The sequence below is a fragment of the Hyperolius riggenbachi genome, chromosome 1 (genome assembly GCF_040937935.1).
Source record: "Hyperolius riggenbachi isolate aHypRig1 chromosome 1, aHypRig1.pri, whole genome shotgun sequence".
Lineage (NCBI taxonomy): Eukaryota > Metazoa > Chordata > Amphibia > Anura > Hyperoliidae > Hyperolius > Hyperolius riggenbachi.
The window spans coordinates 165,758,045-165,774,893 of NC_090646.1; the positions used below are offsets into that span (position 1 = coordinate 165,758,045).

The 16,849-nt window shown below is 48.2% G+C and overlaps 1 protein-coding gene across 1 annotated transcript in view; it reads left to right on the top strand.

Moving 5' to 3' along the window:
• LOC137563181 (probable ATP-dependent RNA helicase DDX60) overlaps window positions 1-16,849 on the top strand; it is a 231,692-nt gene that overhangs the window by 87,146 nt on the left and 127,697 nt on the right. Inside the window, exons 15-17 of the mRNA XM_068275363.1 lie at window positions 12,955-13,104; window positions 13,577-13,726; window positions 14,239-14,358. Of these exons, the coding sequence (XP_068131464.1) occupies window positions 12,955-13,104; window positions 13,577-13,726; window positions 14,239-14,358 (420 nt within the window). The remainder of the gene's footprint in view (window positions 1-12,954; window positions 13,105-13,576; window positions 13,727-14,238; window positions 14,359-16,849) is intronic.

The following is a 16,849-nucleotide window of genomic DNA, read 5'->3' on the forward strand; positions in this document are numbered from 1 at the left end:
ACAGAACAGGTATGCAGCCAGGAACAAGCTAAGCCTAACTAATCTTACCCTATGAGAGACAGTCTGCAGCAGCTCGCCCTACTCTCACTAACGCAGGCGGCACACGAGTGAGCTTAATGGCCGCCGCTGCCTGCCTTTTATTAGGGGGGGAGTGGCTCCAGGGGCTACACTGGGCCTGCTGACTGTGATGTAGAGGGTCAAAGTTGACCCTCATGGTGCATTATGGGGCGAACCGAACTTCCGCAAAACTTCGCCTGCGGGACGCGAACGCGAACCACTGAAGTTCGCATGGAACCGTTCGCAGGCGAACCGTTCGGCCCAACTCTAGTTTTTAACAGACACATATCTGTTTCTTCCAAAACTCTCTGAGGAATAGAACTCATACAACACCATTATTTGTGCCAAGTGTCAACCGTTTATTTCTGAAAGAATGATAGGTAGGGATGTAGAGGCAAAATTTGTGAAACTAATTTTGTGAAGAATCCAGCTGATTTGTGTAAGGAGACATTCTTGCAAATCTGTAGCCTAAAGTTACAATGACACAGTTTTGAACAGGGAATGTTGTTTTCTTTTCTTACATCCAATGGACTGTTTCCAGGAGTCATTGCACGGTATCAAGAAGACATGTGGAACCTGTGCCTAGCAACCAACAGGGATTAGGACATCTGTAGAGTATACAGGATCTTCTCAAAAAATTAGCATATTGTGATAAAGTTCATTATTTTCTGTAATGTACTGATAAACATTAGACTTTCATATATTTTAGATTCAAATACACACAACTGAAGTAGTTCAAGCCTTTTATTGTTTTAATTTTGATGATTTTGGCATACAGCTCATGAAACCCCAAAATTCCTATCTCAAAAAATTAGCATATTTCATCCGACCAATAAAAGAAAAGTGTTTTTAAAACAAGAAAAGTCACCCTTCAAATAATTATGTTCAGTTATGCACTCAATACTTGGTCGGGAATCCTTTTGCAGAAATGACTGCTTCAATGCGGCGTGGCATGGAGGCAATCAGCCTGTGGCACTGCTCAGGTGTTATGGAGGCCCAGGATGCTTCTTAGCGGTTTTAAGCTCATCCAGAGTGTTGGGTCTTGCATCTCTCAACGTTCTCTTCACAATATCCCACAGATTCTCTATGGGGTTCAGGTCAGGTGAGTTGGCAGGTCAATTGAGCACAGTAATACCGTGGTCAGTAAACCATTTACCAGTGGTTTTGGCACTGTGAGCAGGTGCCAGGTTGTGCTGCAAAATGAAATCTTCATCTCCATAAAGCTTTTCAGCACATGGAAGCATGAAGTGCTCCAAAATCTCCTGATAGCTAGCTGCATTGACCCTGCCCTTGATAAAACACAGTGGACCAACACCAGCAGCTGACATGGCACCACAGACCATCACTGACTGTGGGTACTTGACACTGGACTTCAGGCATTTTGGCATTTCCCTCTCCCCAGTCTTCCTCCAGACTCTAGCACCTTGATTTCCGAATGACATGTAAAAGTTGCTTTAATCCGAAAAAAGTACTTTGGACCACTGAGCAACAGTCCAGTGCTGCTTCTCTGTAGCCCAGGTCAGGCGCTTCTGTCGCTGTTTCTGGTTAAAAAGTGGGTTCATGCTTCCATCTGCTGAAAAGCTTTATGGAGATGAAGATTTCATTTTTCAGCACAACCTGGCACCTGCTCACAGTGCCAAAACCACTTGTAAATGGTTTACTGACCATGGTAGTACTGTGCTCAATTGGCCTGCCAACTCTCCTGACCTGAACCCCATAGAGAATCTGTGGGATACTGTGAAGAGAAAGTTGAGAGACGCAAGACCCAACACTCTGGATGAGCTTAAGGCCGCTTTCGAAGCATCCTGGGCCTCCATAACACCTGAGCAGTGCCACAGGCTAAATGCCTCCATCCCACGCCGCATTGAAGCAGTCATTTCTGCAAAAGGATTCCCGACCAAGTATTGAGTGCATAACTGAACATAATTATTTGACGGTTGACTTTTTTTTGTTTTAAAAACACTTGTCTTTTATTGGTCGGATGAAATATGCTAATTTTTTGAGATAGGAAATTTGGGTTTTCATGAGCTGTATGCCAAAATCATCAATATTAAAACAATAAAAGGCTTGAACTACTTCAGTTGTGTGTATTTGAATCTAAAATATATAAAAATCTAATGTTTATCAGTACATTACTGAAAATAATGAACTTTATTACAATATGCTATTTTTTTAAGAAGATCCTGTAGTGATTTTCTTTTTTTCTTTTTTTTTGTTGTTATAAATAACATTTTGATTTTGTGCATATTTGCACATACAGTAAGGCCTCGTTCACATCTGCTGCGCTGAAAAACGTGTGAAAGCGCGTGGTAAAAAACGCATGCGCTTGTGCGCGCTTTAGTCCGCGTTTCTGTGCGTTGCGCTGCGCTTCTTTAAAGCACGTTTTGCTTACTGTAGCAGCAGCAGTTGTCAATAAAACTTTGTTTTTGTATGTAAATGTATTTTTTTCTCCAATTAGGGGTAAAAAACGCATGCGTTTCTATGCGCTTCTATGCGCTAAAAAAGCGGACCCATTCACTTGCATTGCTGTGCGCTTTCCAGCTCAACGCACAGAAATGCCTGCAACACTACGTTTCTGTAACGCTGCTCAGCGCAGCGCATAGATGTGAACCAGCTACATTTAGTTACATGGAAAAATCAATACCTTGCTGAACGCACAGGGCTGTGCGCTGTGGAAAGCGCACAGAAACGGCCCTGATGTGAACGAGGTCTAAGGGCTCGTTCACACTAGAGGCTTTTTTGGCCAATTTTAAGCTCGGGCGTTTTTTCAAAAATGCCCTGAAAGCGTTTACACCATGCTTCTCTATGGTGTAGTTCAGGTTGGAGAGTTCCGTCCATGTTCAGGTGAGAAAAGCAGTGCCTGAGCCATTTTAAGGCGATTTTACCTCAATGGAAGGTATAGGAAAAACGCAAACGCTCACAAAATCGCTTTGTGCATTGATTGCGTTCCCGTTTTTAAGAATAAATACATTGTACAGTATTTATTCTTTATTCTTTTCCGGATCAAAGAGCTCACTTCATGACTGACGTCAGGAAGTGAAAACGGCAATCGCTCAGCAAAACTTCTTAGAAAAGAGGTTAAAAAAAAAATACAGCGCGCATTTGAATCGGGAAAAAAAAACGCTTAACAAACCGGCCAACGCGGATGGAATGCGATGTGAATAAGTCCTCAGTGTTCTTATCTTCTGTTCTGAAAATGTTTTAATATTGTGCATATTTGTACATGTTACTACTGTTAAAGTAAAGGTTAATGTTATGCATGTTTGCATTAGTGTTGGGCGAACAGTGTTCGCCACTGTTCGGGTTCTGCAGAACATCACCCTGTTCGGGTGATGTTCGAGTTCGGCCGAACACCTGACGGTGCTCGGCCAAACCGTTCGGCCACATGGCCGAACTAAGAGCGCATGGCCGAACGTTCCCCGAACGTTCGGCTAGCGCTGTGATTGGCCGAACGGGTCACGTGGTTCGTGCCCGAACGCGCTCTGATTGGCCGAACGGTCACGTGGTTCGGGTAAATAAATACCCGAACCACGTCATATCTCCGCCATTTGTCTGTGGGTTTAGCTTTGGGTAGGCAGGCAGAGTAGTTCGCTCTCCAGCCACGCTAGCCAGGGTCCCCCCAGTCATTGTGTGTCGCTGCTGGGAACAGTAGTACACCGCTCGCTCAGCCACACTATATATAGCATTGTTTACTGCCACTGTGTACCTCGCTCAGCCACGCTATATATATAGCATTGTGTTTTCTGACACTCTGTGTACACGGCTTAGGCTAGCCTGACTAATATAGCATTGTGTGTACTGCCACTGTGCACCTCGCTCAGCCACGCTATATATAGCATTGTGTGTACTGCCACTGTGCACCTCGCTCAGCCACGCTATATATAGCATTGTGTGTACTGCCACTGTGCACCTCGCTCAGCCACGCTATATATAGCATTGTGTGTACTGCCACTGTGCACCTCGCTCAGCCACGCTATATATAGCATTGTGTGTACTGCCACTGTGCACCTCGCTCAGCCACGCTATATATAGCATTGTGTGTACTGCCACTGTGCACCTCGCTCAGCCACGCTATATATAGCATTGTGTGTACTGCCACTGTGCACCTCGCTCAGCCACGCTATATATATAGCATTGTGTTTTCTGACACTCTGTGTACACGGCTTAGGCTAGCCTGACTAATATAGCATTGTGTGTACTGCCACTGAGCACCTCGCTCAGCCACGCTATATATAGCATTGTGTGTACTGCCACTGTGCACCTCGCTCAGCCACGCTATATATAGCATTGTGTGTACTGCCACTGTGCACCTCGCTCAGCCACGCTATATATATAGCATTGTGTTTTCTGACACTCTGTGTACACGGCTTAGCCTGACTAATATAGCATTGTGTGTACTGCCACTGTGCACCTCGCTCAGCCACGCTATATATAGCATTGTGTGTACTGCCACTGTGCACCTCGCTCAGCCACGCTATATATAGCATTGTGTGTACTGCCACTGTGCACCTCGCTCAGCCACGCTATATATAGCATTGTGTGTACTGCCACTGTGCACCTCGCTCAGCCACGCTATATATAGCATTGTGTGTACTGCCACTGTGCACCTCGCTCAGCCACGCTATATATAGCATTGTGTGTACTGCCACTGTGCACCTCGCTCAGCCACGCTATATATAGCATTGTGTGTACTGCCACTGTGCACCTCGCTCAGCCACGCTATATATAGCATTGTGTGTACTGCCACTGTGCACCTCGCTCAGCCACGCTATATATATAGCATTGTGTTTTCTGACACTCTGTGTACACGGCTTAGCCTGACTAATATAGCATTGTGTGTACTGCCACTGTGCACCTCGCTCAGCCACGCTATATATAGCATTGTGTTTTCTGACACTCTGTGTACACGGCTTAGCCTGGCTCTATAGCATTGTGTGTACTGCCACTGTGCACCTCGCTCAGCCACGCTATATATAGCATTGTGTTTACTGCCACTCTGTGTACACCGCTCAGCCAGACTATATACCGTTGTTTACTGACACTCTGTGTACACCGCTCAGCCAGACTATATACCATTGTTTACTGACACTCTGTGTACACGGCTCAGCCTGACTATAAAGCATTGTGTGTACTGCCACTGTGCACCTCGCTCAGCCACGCTATATATATAGCATTGTGTTTTCTGACACTCTGTGTACACGGCTTAGCCTGACTAATATAGCATTGTGTGTACTGCCACTGTGCACCTCGCTCAGCCACGCTATATATAGCATTGTGTGTACTGCCACTGTGCACCTCGCTCAGCCACGCTATATATAGCATTGTGTGTACTGCCACTGTGCACCTCGCTCAGCCACGCTATATATAGCATTGTGTGTACTGCCACTGTGCACCTCGCTCAGCCACGCTATATATAGCATTGTGTGTACTGCCACTGTGCACCTCGCTCAGCCACGCTATATATAGCATTGTGTTTTCTGACACTCTGTGTACACGGCTTAGCCTGACTAATATAGCATTGTGTGTACTGCCACTGTGCACCTCGCTCAGCCACGCTATATATAGCATTGTGTGTACTGCCACTGTGCATCTCGCTCAGCCACGCTATATATAGCATTGTGTGTACTGCCACTGTGCACCTCGCTCAGCCACGCTATATATAGCATTGTGTTTACTGCCACTCTGTGTACACCGCTCAGCCAGACTATATACCGTTGTTTACTGACACTCTGTGTACACCGCTCAGCCAGACTATATACCGTTGTTTACTGACACTCTGTGTACACCGCTCAGCCAGACTATATACCATTGTTTACTGACACTCTGTGTACACGGCTCAGCCTGACTATAAAGCATTGTGTGTACTGCCACTGTGCACCTCGCTCAGCCACGCTATATATAGCATTGTGTTTAATGACACTCTGTGTACACGGCTTAGCCAGACTATATAGCATTGTGTGTACTGCCACTCTGTGTACACCGCTCAGCCAGACTATATAGCATTGTGTTTACTTCCACTCTGTGTCTGCTGGGCCTGGGAACAGTAGTACACCGCTCACCCGCCACTGTATAGCATTGTGCTCTGTGTCGCTGCTGGGAATAGTGGTACTGTATAGCATTACTGTACTGCCACTGTACTGCTGCCAGTCAGCGTGTACTGTAAGGATAAGTGAAATGAGGAAGAAATCCGGTGAAAGAGGAAGGGGCAAGGGAAGAGGTGTTTCCCCTGACGGTTCACGTACCCACAGGGGAGCACCCAAGAAAACCCACTCAATACCGCCCATGTTGTCCAGGACAACAACCCTCACAAATCCAAAAGAACAGGACCAGATAATTACTTGGATGACCTCTCAAGCGTCCAGCAGTGGGTTAAGCAGCACCAGCACATCACGCACGAGGTCCGAGTCCTCAGCCAGTTACAAGGAGCCAGTGGGCACAAAGCTGACACAACCGGCAGCGACACCACGCACACAACTGCCAGATAACCAGTCCTATGAATTACCTCAGGACACAATGGGGTATTCGCAGGAGCTATTCCCAGCCCAACAAACTTCCACCTATGAAAGGTCAATGGAGGAACAGCCAGAAATGTTGTGCCCGGATTCACAACCATTAACTGTGGGAAATGCACCGCGCACTGAAATACAAGGCGAGTCCGAGGAGGACTCGGAAACCCAAATCCCAGAGCAAGTTGGGCAGGAGGGGTTGCAATTGCAGGAGGTCGGCCGACAAGATCTGGAAGACGACGTTGGAGTGAGCTGCGCAGAGGTTGTTCTGGGGAGCTCTACTCCACGGCGGCGGCCCCCCACAATGACATATGACGAGTTTGAGGAGATGGAAGAGGAGGGTATGGACAATGTGGACAGACACCCAGATTTTATTTGTGAACGAGAACATCGCCGTCGTAGCAGCAGCACAGATGAGTCTGTTGAAGAACCCACTGCTGCACGAGTTCACCTTGTGCCACAAGGTAGGCGGCGCGCAATTTTAGGCACCACAAGCGTGGAAGTTAGAGTGAGAGGCAAAAGAGGAGGAAACAGAAATCGCCAGCAAGGAGGCAGGTGCTCCAAAGTCTGGGCTTTCTTTGAAGACTGCACTGAGGATGTTACCATGGCGATTTGCAAGGTGTGCAAGACTCGCCTGAGCAGGGGGAAAAGTATTAACAACCTCTCCACCACCAGCATGAGCCGCCACATGCTATCCAAACATCCCACTCTGTGGGCAAACGCGGCAGGACAGGGTACCAGCAACACTGCCTCCCTTGGGTTCACCAGACTCACCACCAGACCCGCCTCAGCAGCAGCAGTAGCCCAGCCATTGCGTGGTTCACAACATTCACAAACATCAGACGACGCTGACACTGTCACTTTCCGGAGTAGTGCTCTTGAGGTCTCCCAGTGTTCATCAAACACAACAACCAACAGCCCTTCCGTGTGCAGCGCTACGGTTCAGTTGTCTGTGTCGGAGATGTTTGAGCGCAAGAGGAAATTGCCAGCAAATGACCCCCGGGCCGTGGCAGTAACAGCCAGCATAGCCAAGCTTCTGGCCTGCGAAATGCTGCCATATCGAGTGGTGGAGACAAACAGCTTCAAGGGCATGATGTCAGTGGCCATCCCACGTTACGTGGTTCCCAGCCGCTACCACTTTGCGCGCTCTGCAGTGCCTGAGTTGCATGAGCACGTGGTCAGCAAAATAACCCGAAGCTTGAAGAATGCCGTTGCCTGCAAGGTTCACCTCACCACTGACACTTGGACGAGTGCGTTCGGCCAGGGTCGATACATCTCCCTTACCGCGCACTGGGTGAACCTTGTGGAGCCTGGCAGCGATTCCTCACCTGCTACGGCGCGGGTGTTGCCCACGCCGCAAACAGCTGCACCGCCGTCCCTCCCACTGGATAACAACAGCAGCACCTACCTCTCTGACTCCTTCTCCTCCAACGCATCTCAAAGCTGTACCTCATTCGGAAACGCTAACCCAGCAGCAGTAGGATCGTGGAAGCAGTGCAGCACAGCTGTTGGCATGCGTCAGCAAGCGTTGCTGAAGCTGATCTGCCTTGGGGATAAGCAGCACACAGGGGAGGAAATTTGGAAGGGAATAAAGGAACAGACGGATTTGTGGCTGGCACCGCTGGACTTGAAACCGGGCATTGTTGTGTGTGATAATGGGAGTAATCTCATTCGCGCTTTAAGGTTGGCTAAGCTGACACACATCCCTTGCCTGGCGCATGTGATGAACCTAGTAGTTCAGCGGTTCCTGAGGACATACCCAGGCGTGGCCGATCTTCTGTTGAAGGTGCGTCGAGTGGCCAAACATTGTAGAAATTCCAGTACTGCTTCGGGGGCACTCGCCAAGATGCAGGAGCGCTTCAATCTCCCCCACCATCGCTTGCTGTGTGATGTCCCTACGCGCTGGAATTCTACGCTGCACATGCTAGCACGCTTTTGTGAGCAGAAGAGTGCAGTGGTCCAGTACATGACGGCGCAGTACCGAGGCGCATCCGGCCAGCTGCCAAGCTTCTGTGGATCCGATTGGGCCAACATGTTGGACCTCTGCCAAGTCCTCCAAAATTTTGAGCAATCCACGTTGCTTGTGAGCAGTGACAACTCTTCAGTCAGCATTACCATACCACTGCTGTGTTTACTGAAGAGGTCAATGTTGAAAATCAAGGAAACAGCTGTCATGATGCAACTGGGGGAATCTGAAGGAGAAAACGATCAGCGTGATGGTACCAACATCAGGCCATCCGCCTCAGGGAACGCTGGCCCCAGCAGCTATGACGAAGAAGAGGAGGAGGAACAGCTGGAGTTGGAGCAGGAATTTCATGCCACCACTGACGAGGGCCAGAGCGGTGCACGTTGGACTTCCACAATTCAGCGCGAATGGTCAGCAGAAGCAGACCAGGAGGAAGGTGACGACTATGATGCATCACAACAACTATTGCAACGCTCACAAGAGGATGATGAGGATTCTGGTAGGACTCTTGCACACATGGCTCAATTCATGCTAGACTGCATTGAACGCGACCCACGCATTGTGCGCATTCTGGACAACACCAATTACTGGGTTTATACCCTTCTGGATCCACGGTACAAACACAATGTTCCAAAACTGCTTGAAGAAAGAGTCAGACAGGTCAAAATGGAAGAATACCAGCAGGCCCTTGTGGAGACTTTAGAGAGGAGATTGACATCCTCCCCCTCCTCTAGCCAGTTGTACGCCGACAGACTGACTTCCGCAAACCCAGGACGACCAGGAGGGCAGCAAACAACGCAAGCCGCAGCTAGTGCCCAAAAGGGAACGGTATCGGCAGTGTCCTTGGAGTGGGAAAATTTTCTGACACCCATGCAGCAGCAGCCCACTGAACAGGAAGCGTGCAGATCCACCTCCAACACCGATCGCCTGGAGAAGATGGTCAAGGACTACATGTCAGATGACGTAGCTGTGTCGAACAATCAATCTGCACCCTTCAACTATTGGGTATCGAAGCTAGACACCTGGCACGAACTGGCAATGTACGCAATAGAGGTGCTGGCTTGCCCGGCAGCCAGCGTTATGTCGGAACGCTGTTTCAGTGCTGCCGGAGGCATCGTCACAGATCGGCGTATCCGCCTCTCCACAGAAAATGCAGACCGTCTGACTCAAATTAAAATGAATCAATCCTGGATTGGAAACGACTACGCAACACTCCAGGACCCCAACCAAGTAAAATGACCAATGAACATCTGGGATGGTGTAGCGTTACCGGTCCCTGTTTATTGAACCTCTCATCTGTATTACATTTATGACTGCATGGCGGCAAAAAGCATTGGTGCTATATCCGCACGCTTTTTGTCCTCATGCAAGGCCTGGGTTGTTGTGTCTCACAAAGCGTGGCCTTCTCCTCCTGCGCCTGCTCCTGTTCCATCACGTGTGCTGCTGCTGCTGCTGGGTTAGCGTTGCCGGTCCCTGTTTATTGAACCACTTATCTTTATTACATTTATGACTGCATGGCGGTACAAAGCATGCTATCCGCACGCTTCTTGTCCTCATGCAAGGCCTGGGTTGTTGTGTCTCACAAAGCGTGGCCTTTTCCTCCTGCGCCTCCTCCTGTTCCATCACGTCTGCTGCTGCTGGGTTAGCGTTGCCGCGTGGTCCCTGTTTATTGAACCACTTATCTTTATTAAATTTATGACTGCATGGCGGTACAAAGCATGCTATCCGCACGCTTCTTATCCTCATGCAAGGCCTGGGTTGTTGTGTCTCACAAAGCGTGGCCTTCTCCTCCTGCGCCTCCTCCTGTTCCATCACGTGTGCTGCTGCTGCTGCTGGGTTAGCGTTGCCGGTCCCTGTTTATTGAACCACTTATCTTTATTACATTTATGACTGCATGGCGGTACAAAGCATGCTATCCGCACGCTTCTTGTCCTCATGCAAGGCCTGGGTTGTTGTGTCTCACAAAGCGTGGCCTTTTCCTCCTGCGCCTCCTCCTGTTCCATCACGTCTGCTGCTGCTGGGTTAGCGTTGCCGCGTGGTCCCTGTTTATTGAACCACTTATCTTTATTAAATTTATGACTGCATGGCGGTACAAAGCATGCTATCCGCACGCTTCTTGTCCTCATGCAAGGCCTGGGTTGTTGTGTCTCACAAAGCGTGGCCTTCTCCTCCTGCGCCTCCTCCTGTTCCATCACGTCTGCTGCTGCTGGGTTAGCGTTGCCGCGTGGTCCCTGTTTATTGAACCACTTATCTTTATTACATTTATGACTGCATGGCGGTACAAAGCATGCTATCCGCACGCTTCTTGCCCTCACGCAAGGGCTGGGTTGTTGTGTCTCACAAAGCGTGGCCTTCTCCTCCTGCGCCTCCTCCTGTTCCATCACGTCTGCTGCTGCTGGGTTAGCGTTGCCGCGTGGTCCCTGTTTATTGAACCACTTATCTTTATTAAATTTATGACTGCATGGCGGTACAAAGCATGCTATCCGCACGCTTCTTGTCGTCATGCAAGGCCTGGGTTGTTGTGTCTCACAAAGCGTGGCCTTCTCCTCCTGTGCCTCCTCCTGTTCCATCACGTCTGCTGCTGCTGGGTTAGCGTTGCCGCGTGGTCCCTGTTTATTGAACCACTTATCTTTATTACATTTATGACTGCATGGCGGTACCTCATGCAAGGCCTGGGTTGTTGTGTCTCACAAAGCGTGGCCTTCTCCTCCTGCGCCTGCTCCTGTTCCATCACGTGTGCTGCTGCTGCTGCTGGGTTAGCGTTGCCGGTCCCTGTTTATGGAACCTCTTATCTTTATTACATTTATGACTGCATGGCGGTACAAAGCATGCTATCCGCACGCTTCTTGTCCTCATGCAAGGCCTGGGTTGTTGTGTCTCACAAAGCGTGGCCTTCTCCTCCTGCGCCTCCTCCTGTTCCATCACGTCTGCTGCTGCTGGGTTAGCGTTGCCGCGTGGTCCCTGTTTATTGAACCACTTATCTTTATTAAATTTATGACTGCATGGCGGTACAAAGCATGCTATCCGCACGCTTCTTGTCCTCATGCAAGGCCTGGGTTGTTGTGTCTCACAAAGCGTGGCCTTCTCCTCCTGCGCCTCCTCCTGTTCCATCACGTCTGCTGCTGCTGGGTTAGCGTTGCCGCGTGGTCCCTGTTTATTGAACCACTTATCTTTATTACATTTATGACTGCATGGCGGTACCTCATGCAAGGCCTGGGTTGTTGTGTCTCACAAAGCGTGGCCTTCTCCTCCTGCGCCTGCTCCTGTTCCATCACGTGTGCTGCTGCTGCTGCTGGGTTAGCGTTGCCGGTCCCTGTTTATGGAACCTCTTATCTTTATTACATTTATGACTGCATGGCGGTACAAAGCATGCTATCCGCACGCTTCTTGTCCTCATGCAAGGCCTAGGTTGTTGTGTCTCACAAAGCGTGGCCTTCTCCTCCTGCGCCTCCTCCTGTTCCATCACGTCTGCTGCTGCTGGGTTAGCGTTGCCGCGTGGTCCCTGTTTATTGAACCACTTATCTTTATTAAATTTATGACTGCATGGCGGTACAAAGCATGCTATCCGCACGCTTCTTGTCCTCATGCAAGGCCTGGGTTGTTGTGTCTCACAAAGCGTGGCCTTCTCCTCCTGCGCCACCCTCCTCCTGTTCCATCACGTGTGCTGCTGCTGGGTTAGCGTTACCGGTCCTTTTTCCTGGAACCTCTTATATGTATTACATTTATGACTGCATGCCGACAAAAAGCATGTTACCTGTGCAAAGAAAACAGACATTTCCCGCATTTAAAAGACAGTTTTCCCTTTGAAACTTTAAAATCGATTTTCTCAAAAACTATAACCTCTTTTTGCTAAAAAAAAATTTCCTCTTGTACCCACTCCCAAGGTGCACATACCCTGTAAATTTGGGGTATGTAGCATGTAAGGAGGCTTTACAAAGCACAAAAGTTCGGGTCCCCATTGACTTCCATTATGTTCGGAGTTCGGGTCGAACACCCGAACATCGCGGCCATGTTCGGCCTGTTCGGCCCGAACCCGAACATCTAGATGTTCGCCCAACACTAGTTTGCATATAACTGTGTGATACTACATATACTATATACTGTATATATTTGCAAATAATTATGTGTTACTGATGTTCTGGTAAAGGTTATAATTCTGAGTTAGTACTATAACTGCAATTACTGCTATTGTTACCACTTGTGCATTTGTTACTACTACTTGTGCATTACTACTGTTATTGCAAAGGTGTGGTATTGGGCACATTTGTACAAAATTCTGTGTTACCATAACTGGAAGGATTTCAGAAATGTCCAGTTAGTAAATTAATTATTAAATTTCTGTTTTATTAGCGCTGGATATATCAATGTGTTATTTCCAGCAAATTATATATATGAGATTTTCCTATGTATGTGTTTTTGTTTTAGGCAACAAGCAGTGCTAACAAGGACAGCAAGTATGCAGTTGGGAATGGGTCATCTCGTTTTCAAATGCAGCATATGGGTCCATATTTGAAAAAAGATGACAGAACTGACCCAGATCCTAGAGTCCAGCATTTTATTCCAGACACATGGCAGGTAATGTATTTCAAGTTTGTAAATAAACAAAACACCATGAAAAAAGAACATAGATCTGTTAGTTTAAGAAAAATAAGAGATTCCCTAATATTATAAAATATGACTTACATACACAGTACACTGTGGTTGGAGGAAACAAAGTGGAGGAATTTTAACACTTCAGTCTCACCTCATTCTGTTCCAGTCTAATGTTCCTTTTCTGTTCTAAACTTTGAACCATTTTGAGGGTCATTAATCACAGCTTTGGCAAATAGATAGCAGGTTGTGCTTGGATGAAACTAGAGCCAGTACAATAAAAAAATCTGACATGGCAGGTGTCCAATTTTGGGACACTTACAAAAGGGGGGAGGATTACTGATTTAATGTGATGTTTGCCAAACACTTTTGCCATCAAAACCCTCTTGTGAAGAACTTTTGCAGAAGGCTGCATTTCAGGATGTGTCAAACAATTAATACAATTTTCCCACGACAGAGGGAACTCCTTGACGTGGTTGACAACAATGAATCTGCAGTGATAGTTGCTCCAACATCTTCAGGGAAAACGTATGCTTCGTACTACTGCATGGAGAAAGTGTTAACAGAAAGCCATGATGGTGTGGTGGTATATGTTGCGCCTACTAAGGTAAATGTCTAGCAATATCTCCTCTTTAGCAATCTTCAGATGGAACCTATAGTTTTCTGGGTACTGGGTCACAAAACTGGATCTATGCGAAGGGGGGAGCGCGGAGGGGAGCCCCGGGGGAAAGGGAGGGAGAAGTCGGGCTCCCCTCTATGCGCCTCAGTGTGGCTGCGGCTCCCCCTCCATTACTGCGCCCCCCTCCTTCATGCCGCTCAGGGCTGCCACGTGCCTGGCACACTCCTAGAAACGGGGCTGAAAACATATGAGAAATACAGCTTCATGGAGACAAACTAAAGTTATTTGTATGTTTTTCTCAATCTCTTCATACACTTTAGACAGCAATACATACTCAGTTCTGTGTACATCAAAGGGATTTTCAATATAATTGTCACAGTTAGCTACCTTGGCAATATTGCAATATCATGTACTGTACAGTGTATCTAACAACATGCAGTCTTTCAATAAAATGTTATGATCTGTTTCAGAAATTTCAATATGTTTTTCCCCCATTTTAGGCTCTTGTCAATCAAGTAGTGGCTATGGTAATTAATCAGTTCACCAAAGATCTGCCAAAAGGAATGGCTATCTGTGGTGTTTTTACAAGAGATTATCGTTGTGATGCATTGAACTGTCAGGTCAGTATCATCTAATTACCATATTGTGGAATCAGGGATGAAAAAGCAGATATATACAGTATATATATATATATATATATATATATATATATATATATATACTGTATATATATTAGGCAGAAAAATTAAAAACAATGTCTTACTAAAATCCAGGGCTGAAGTGAGGTCTTGACATCAAGTCAACACAGAATGGTTCTGGATCTTGTGTAGGTAAGCTGCATTATCATAGTGCCCTCCCATTTCCTTCATTAACTTCTGGGAGGGGATGTAGCTCATGACTCGTGCACATCCCATTAGTGGTGGTGAGGAGGGGAGGGGGGTTAGTGTGTGTTGCCACTTGCCCTCAAATCTTCTGGAAGGAGATTAAAGCGGATCCGAGATGAAAAACTAACTATAACAAGTAACTTGTCTCAGTGGCGTACCTAGGGCATTTGGCACCCGGTGCTGGGTATTAAAAGACACCCCCCCTAAAAATGGGCGTGGCCACAACCTGCGACGTGCTTCGCGGCAAAAAATGGGCGTGGTCATGACCGGATGAGGGCGGAGCTAACTGTAATTTAAAGTATTAGCTAGTATAGTTGCCCCAGTATAGCTAGTAGTTTCCCCCAGTATAGTTGCCCCCAGTGAAGCTAGTATAGTTGCCCCCAGTGAAACTAGTTGCCCCCAGTATAGCTAGTATAGTTGCCTCCAGTATAGCTGGTTTAGTTGCCCCAGTATAGCTAGTTTAGTTGCCCCAGTATAGCTAGTTTAGTTGCCCCCAGTATAGCTAGTATAGTTGCCCCCAGTATAGCTGCCCCCAGCATAGCTAGTATACCTGCCCTCAGTATAGCTAGTTTAGTTGCCCCCCAGTATAGCTAGTTTAGTTGCCCCCCAGTATAGCTAGTTTAGTTGCCCCCAGTATAGCTGCCCCCAGTATAGCTAGTATACCTGCCCCCAGTATAGCTGCCCCCAGTATAGCTAGAATACCTGCCCCAGTATAGCTAGTTTAGTTGCCCCCAGTATAGCTAGTTTAGTTGCCCCCAGTATAGCTGCCCCCAGTATAGCTGGTATAGTTGCCCCCAGTATAGCTGGTATAGTTGCCCCCAGTATAGCTAGTATAGTTGCCCCCAGTATAGCTGGTATAGTTGCCCCCAGTATAGCTGGTATAGTTGCCCCCAGTATAGCTGGTATAGTTGTCACCAGTATAGATGGTATAGTTGCCCCCAGTATAGCTGGTATAGTTGCCCCCAGTATAGCTGGTATAGTTGCCCCCAGTATAGCTAGTTTAGTTGCCCCCAGTATAGCTAGTTTAGTTGCCCCCCCAGTATAGCTAGTTTAGTTGCCCCCAGTATACCTGCCCCCAGTATAGCTGCCCCCAGTATAGCTAGTATACCTGCCCCCAGTATAGCTAGTTTAGTTGCCCCCAGTATAGCTAGTTTAGTTGCCCCCAGTATAGCTGCCCCCAGTATAGTTGGTATAGTTGCCCCCAGTATAGCTGGTATAGTTGCCCCCAGTATAGCTGGTATAGTTGCCCCCAGTATAGCTAGTTTAGTTGCCCCCAGTATAGTTGCCCCCAGTATAGCTGGTATAGTTGCCCCCAGTATAGCTGGTATAGTTGCCCCCAGTATAGCTGCCCCCAGTATAGCTAGTACAGTTTCCCCCCCCCCAGTAAAGATGCCCAGGAGGGGGAGAAGCAGCGCTAGAAGAAGGGGCAGTGGGGGCAGCGGTGGGGAGGGGGGAAATATCCCCCCCTCCCTCACCTGGGACCCCTCCTTCTGCCTCTCTCTCCCCCTCCAGAATAGCTGCGACAAGTGCGGGGTGGCCGGAGGCGTATAGACAATTACTCACCTAATCTCCGCGTTCCCAGCGTCATGACGTTACAGGTCTCCGCCTCCAATGCCGCCCACTGTGCTTCCACTAATCAGGAAGCACAGTGGGCGGCATTGAAGACAGAGACCTGTGACGTCATGACGCTGCGCTCCACGCTTGGAACGTGGAAATCAGGTGAGTAATTGTTCATACGCCTCCGGCCGCCCCGCACTTGTCGCCGCTATTCTGGAGGGGGAGAGAGGCAGAAGGAGGGGTCCCAGGTGAGGGAGGGGGGGGGATATTTCCCCCCTCCGCGCCGCTGCCCCCACTGCCCCTCCTTCTAGCCCTGCTTCTCCCTCCTGCTGTGCTGCTGTGGGGGGTCGTGGTGACACCCCCCTGGGTGTCTGACACCCGGTGCGCCCCGCCCCCCTGCGCACTATGGTAGGGACGCCACTGACTTGTCTATATATCTTATCTAAAGCAAATCTAGCTGCAAACAGCTTTAATAGAAAATTATTATTTCTTCCTGTGATACAATGACAGCAGCCATGTTGTTTGTAAACATTACACAGAGGCAGGCTTATCTGTATCTTGAGCACTCAGCCTGTGAAAAAAACCTAATCCCCCTCCTCCTCCGCTCTGCCTCTGAAATCAATGGCTAGTAACACCTCCTCCTACTCCTGCCCAGACTGAGCTCCCACCT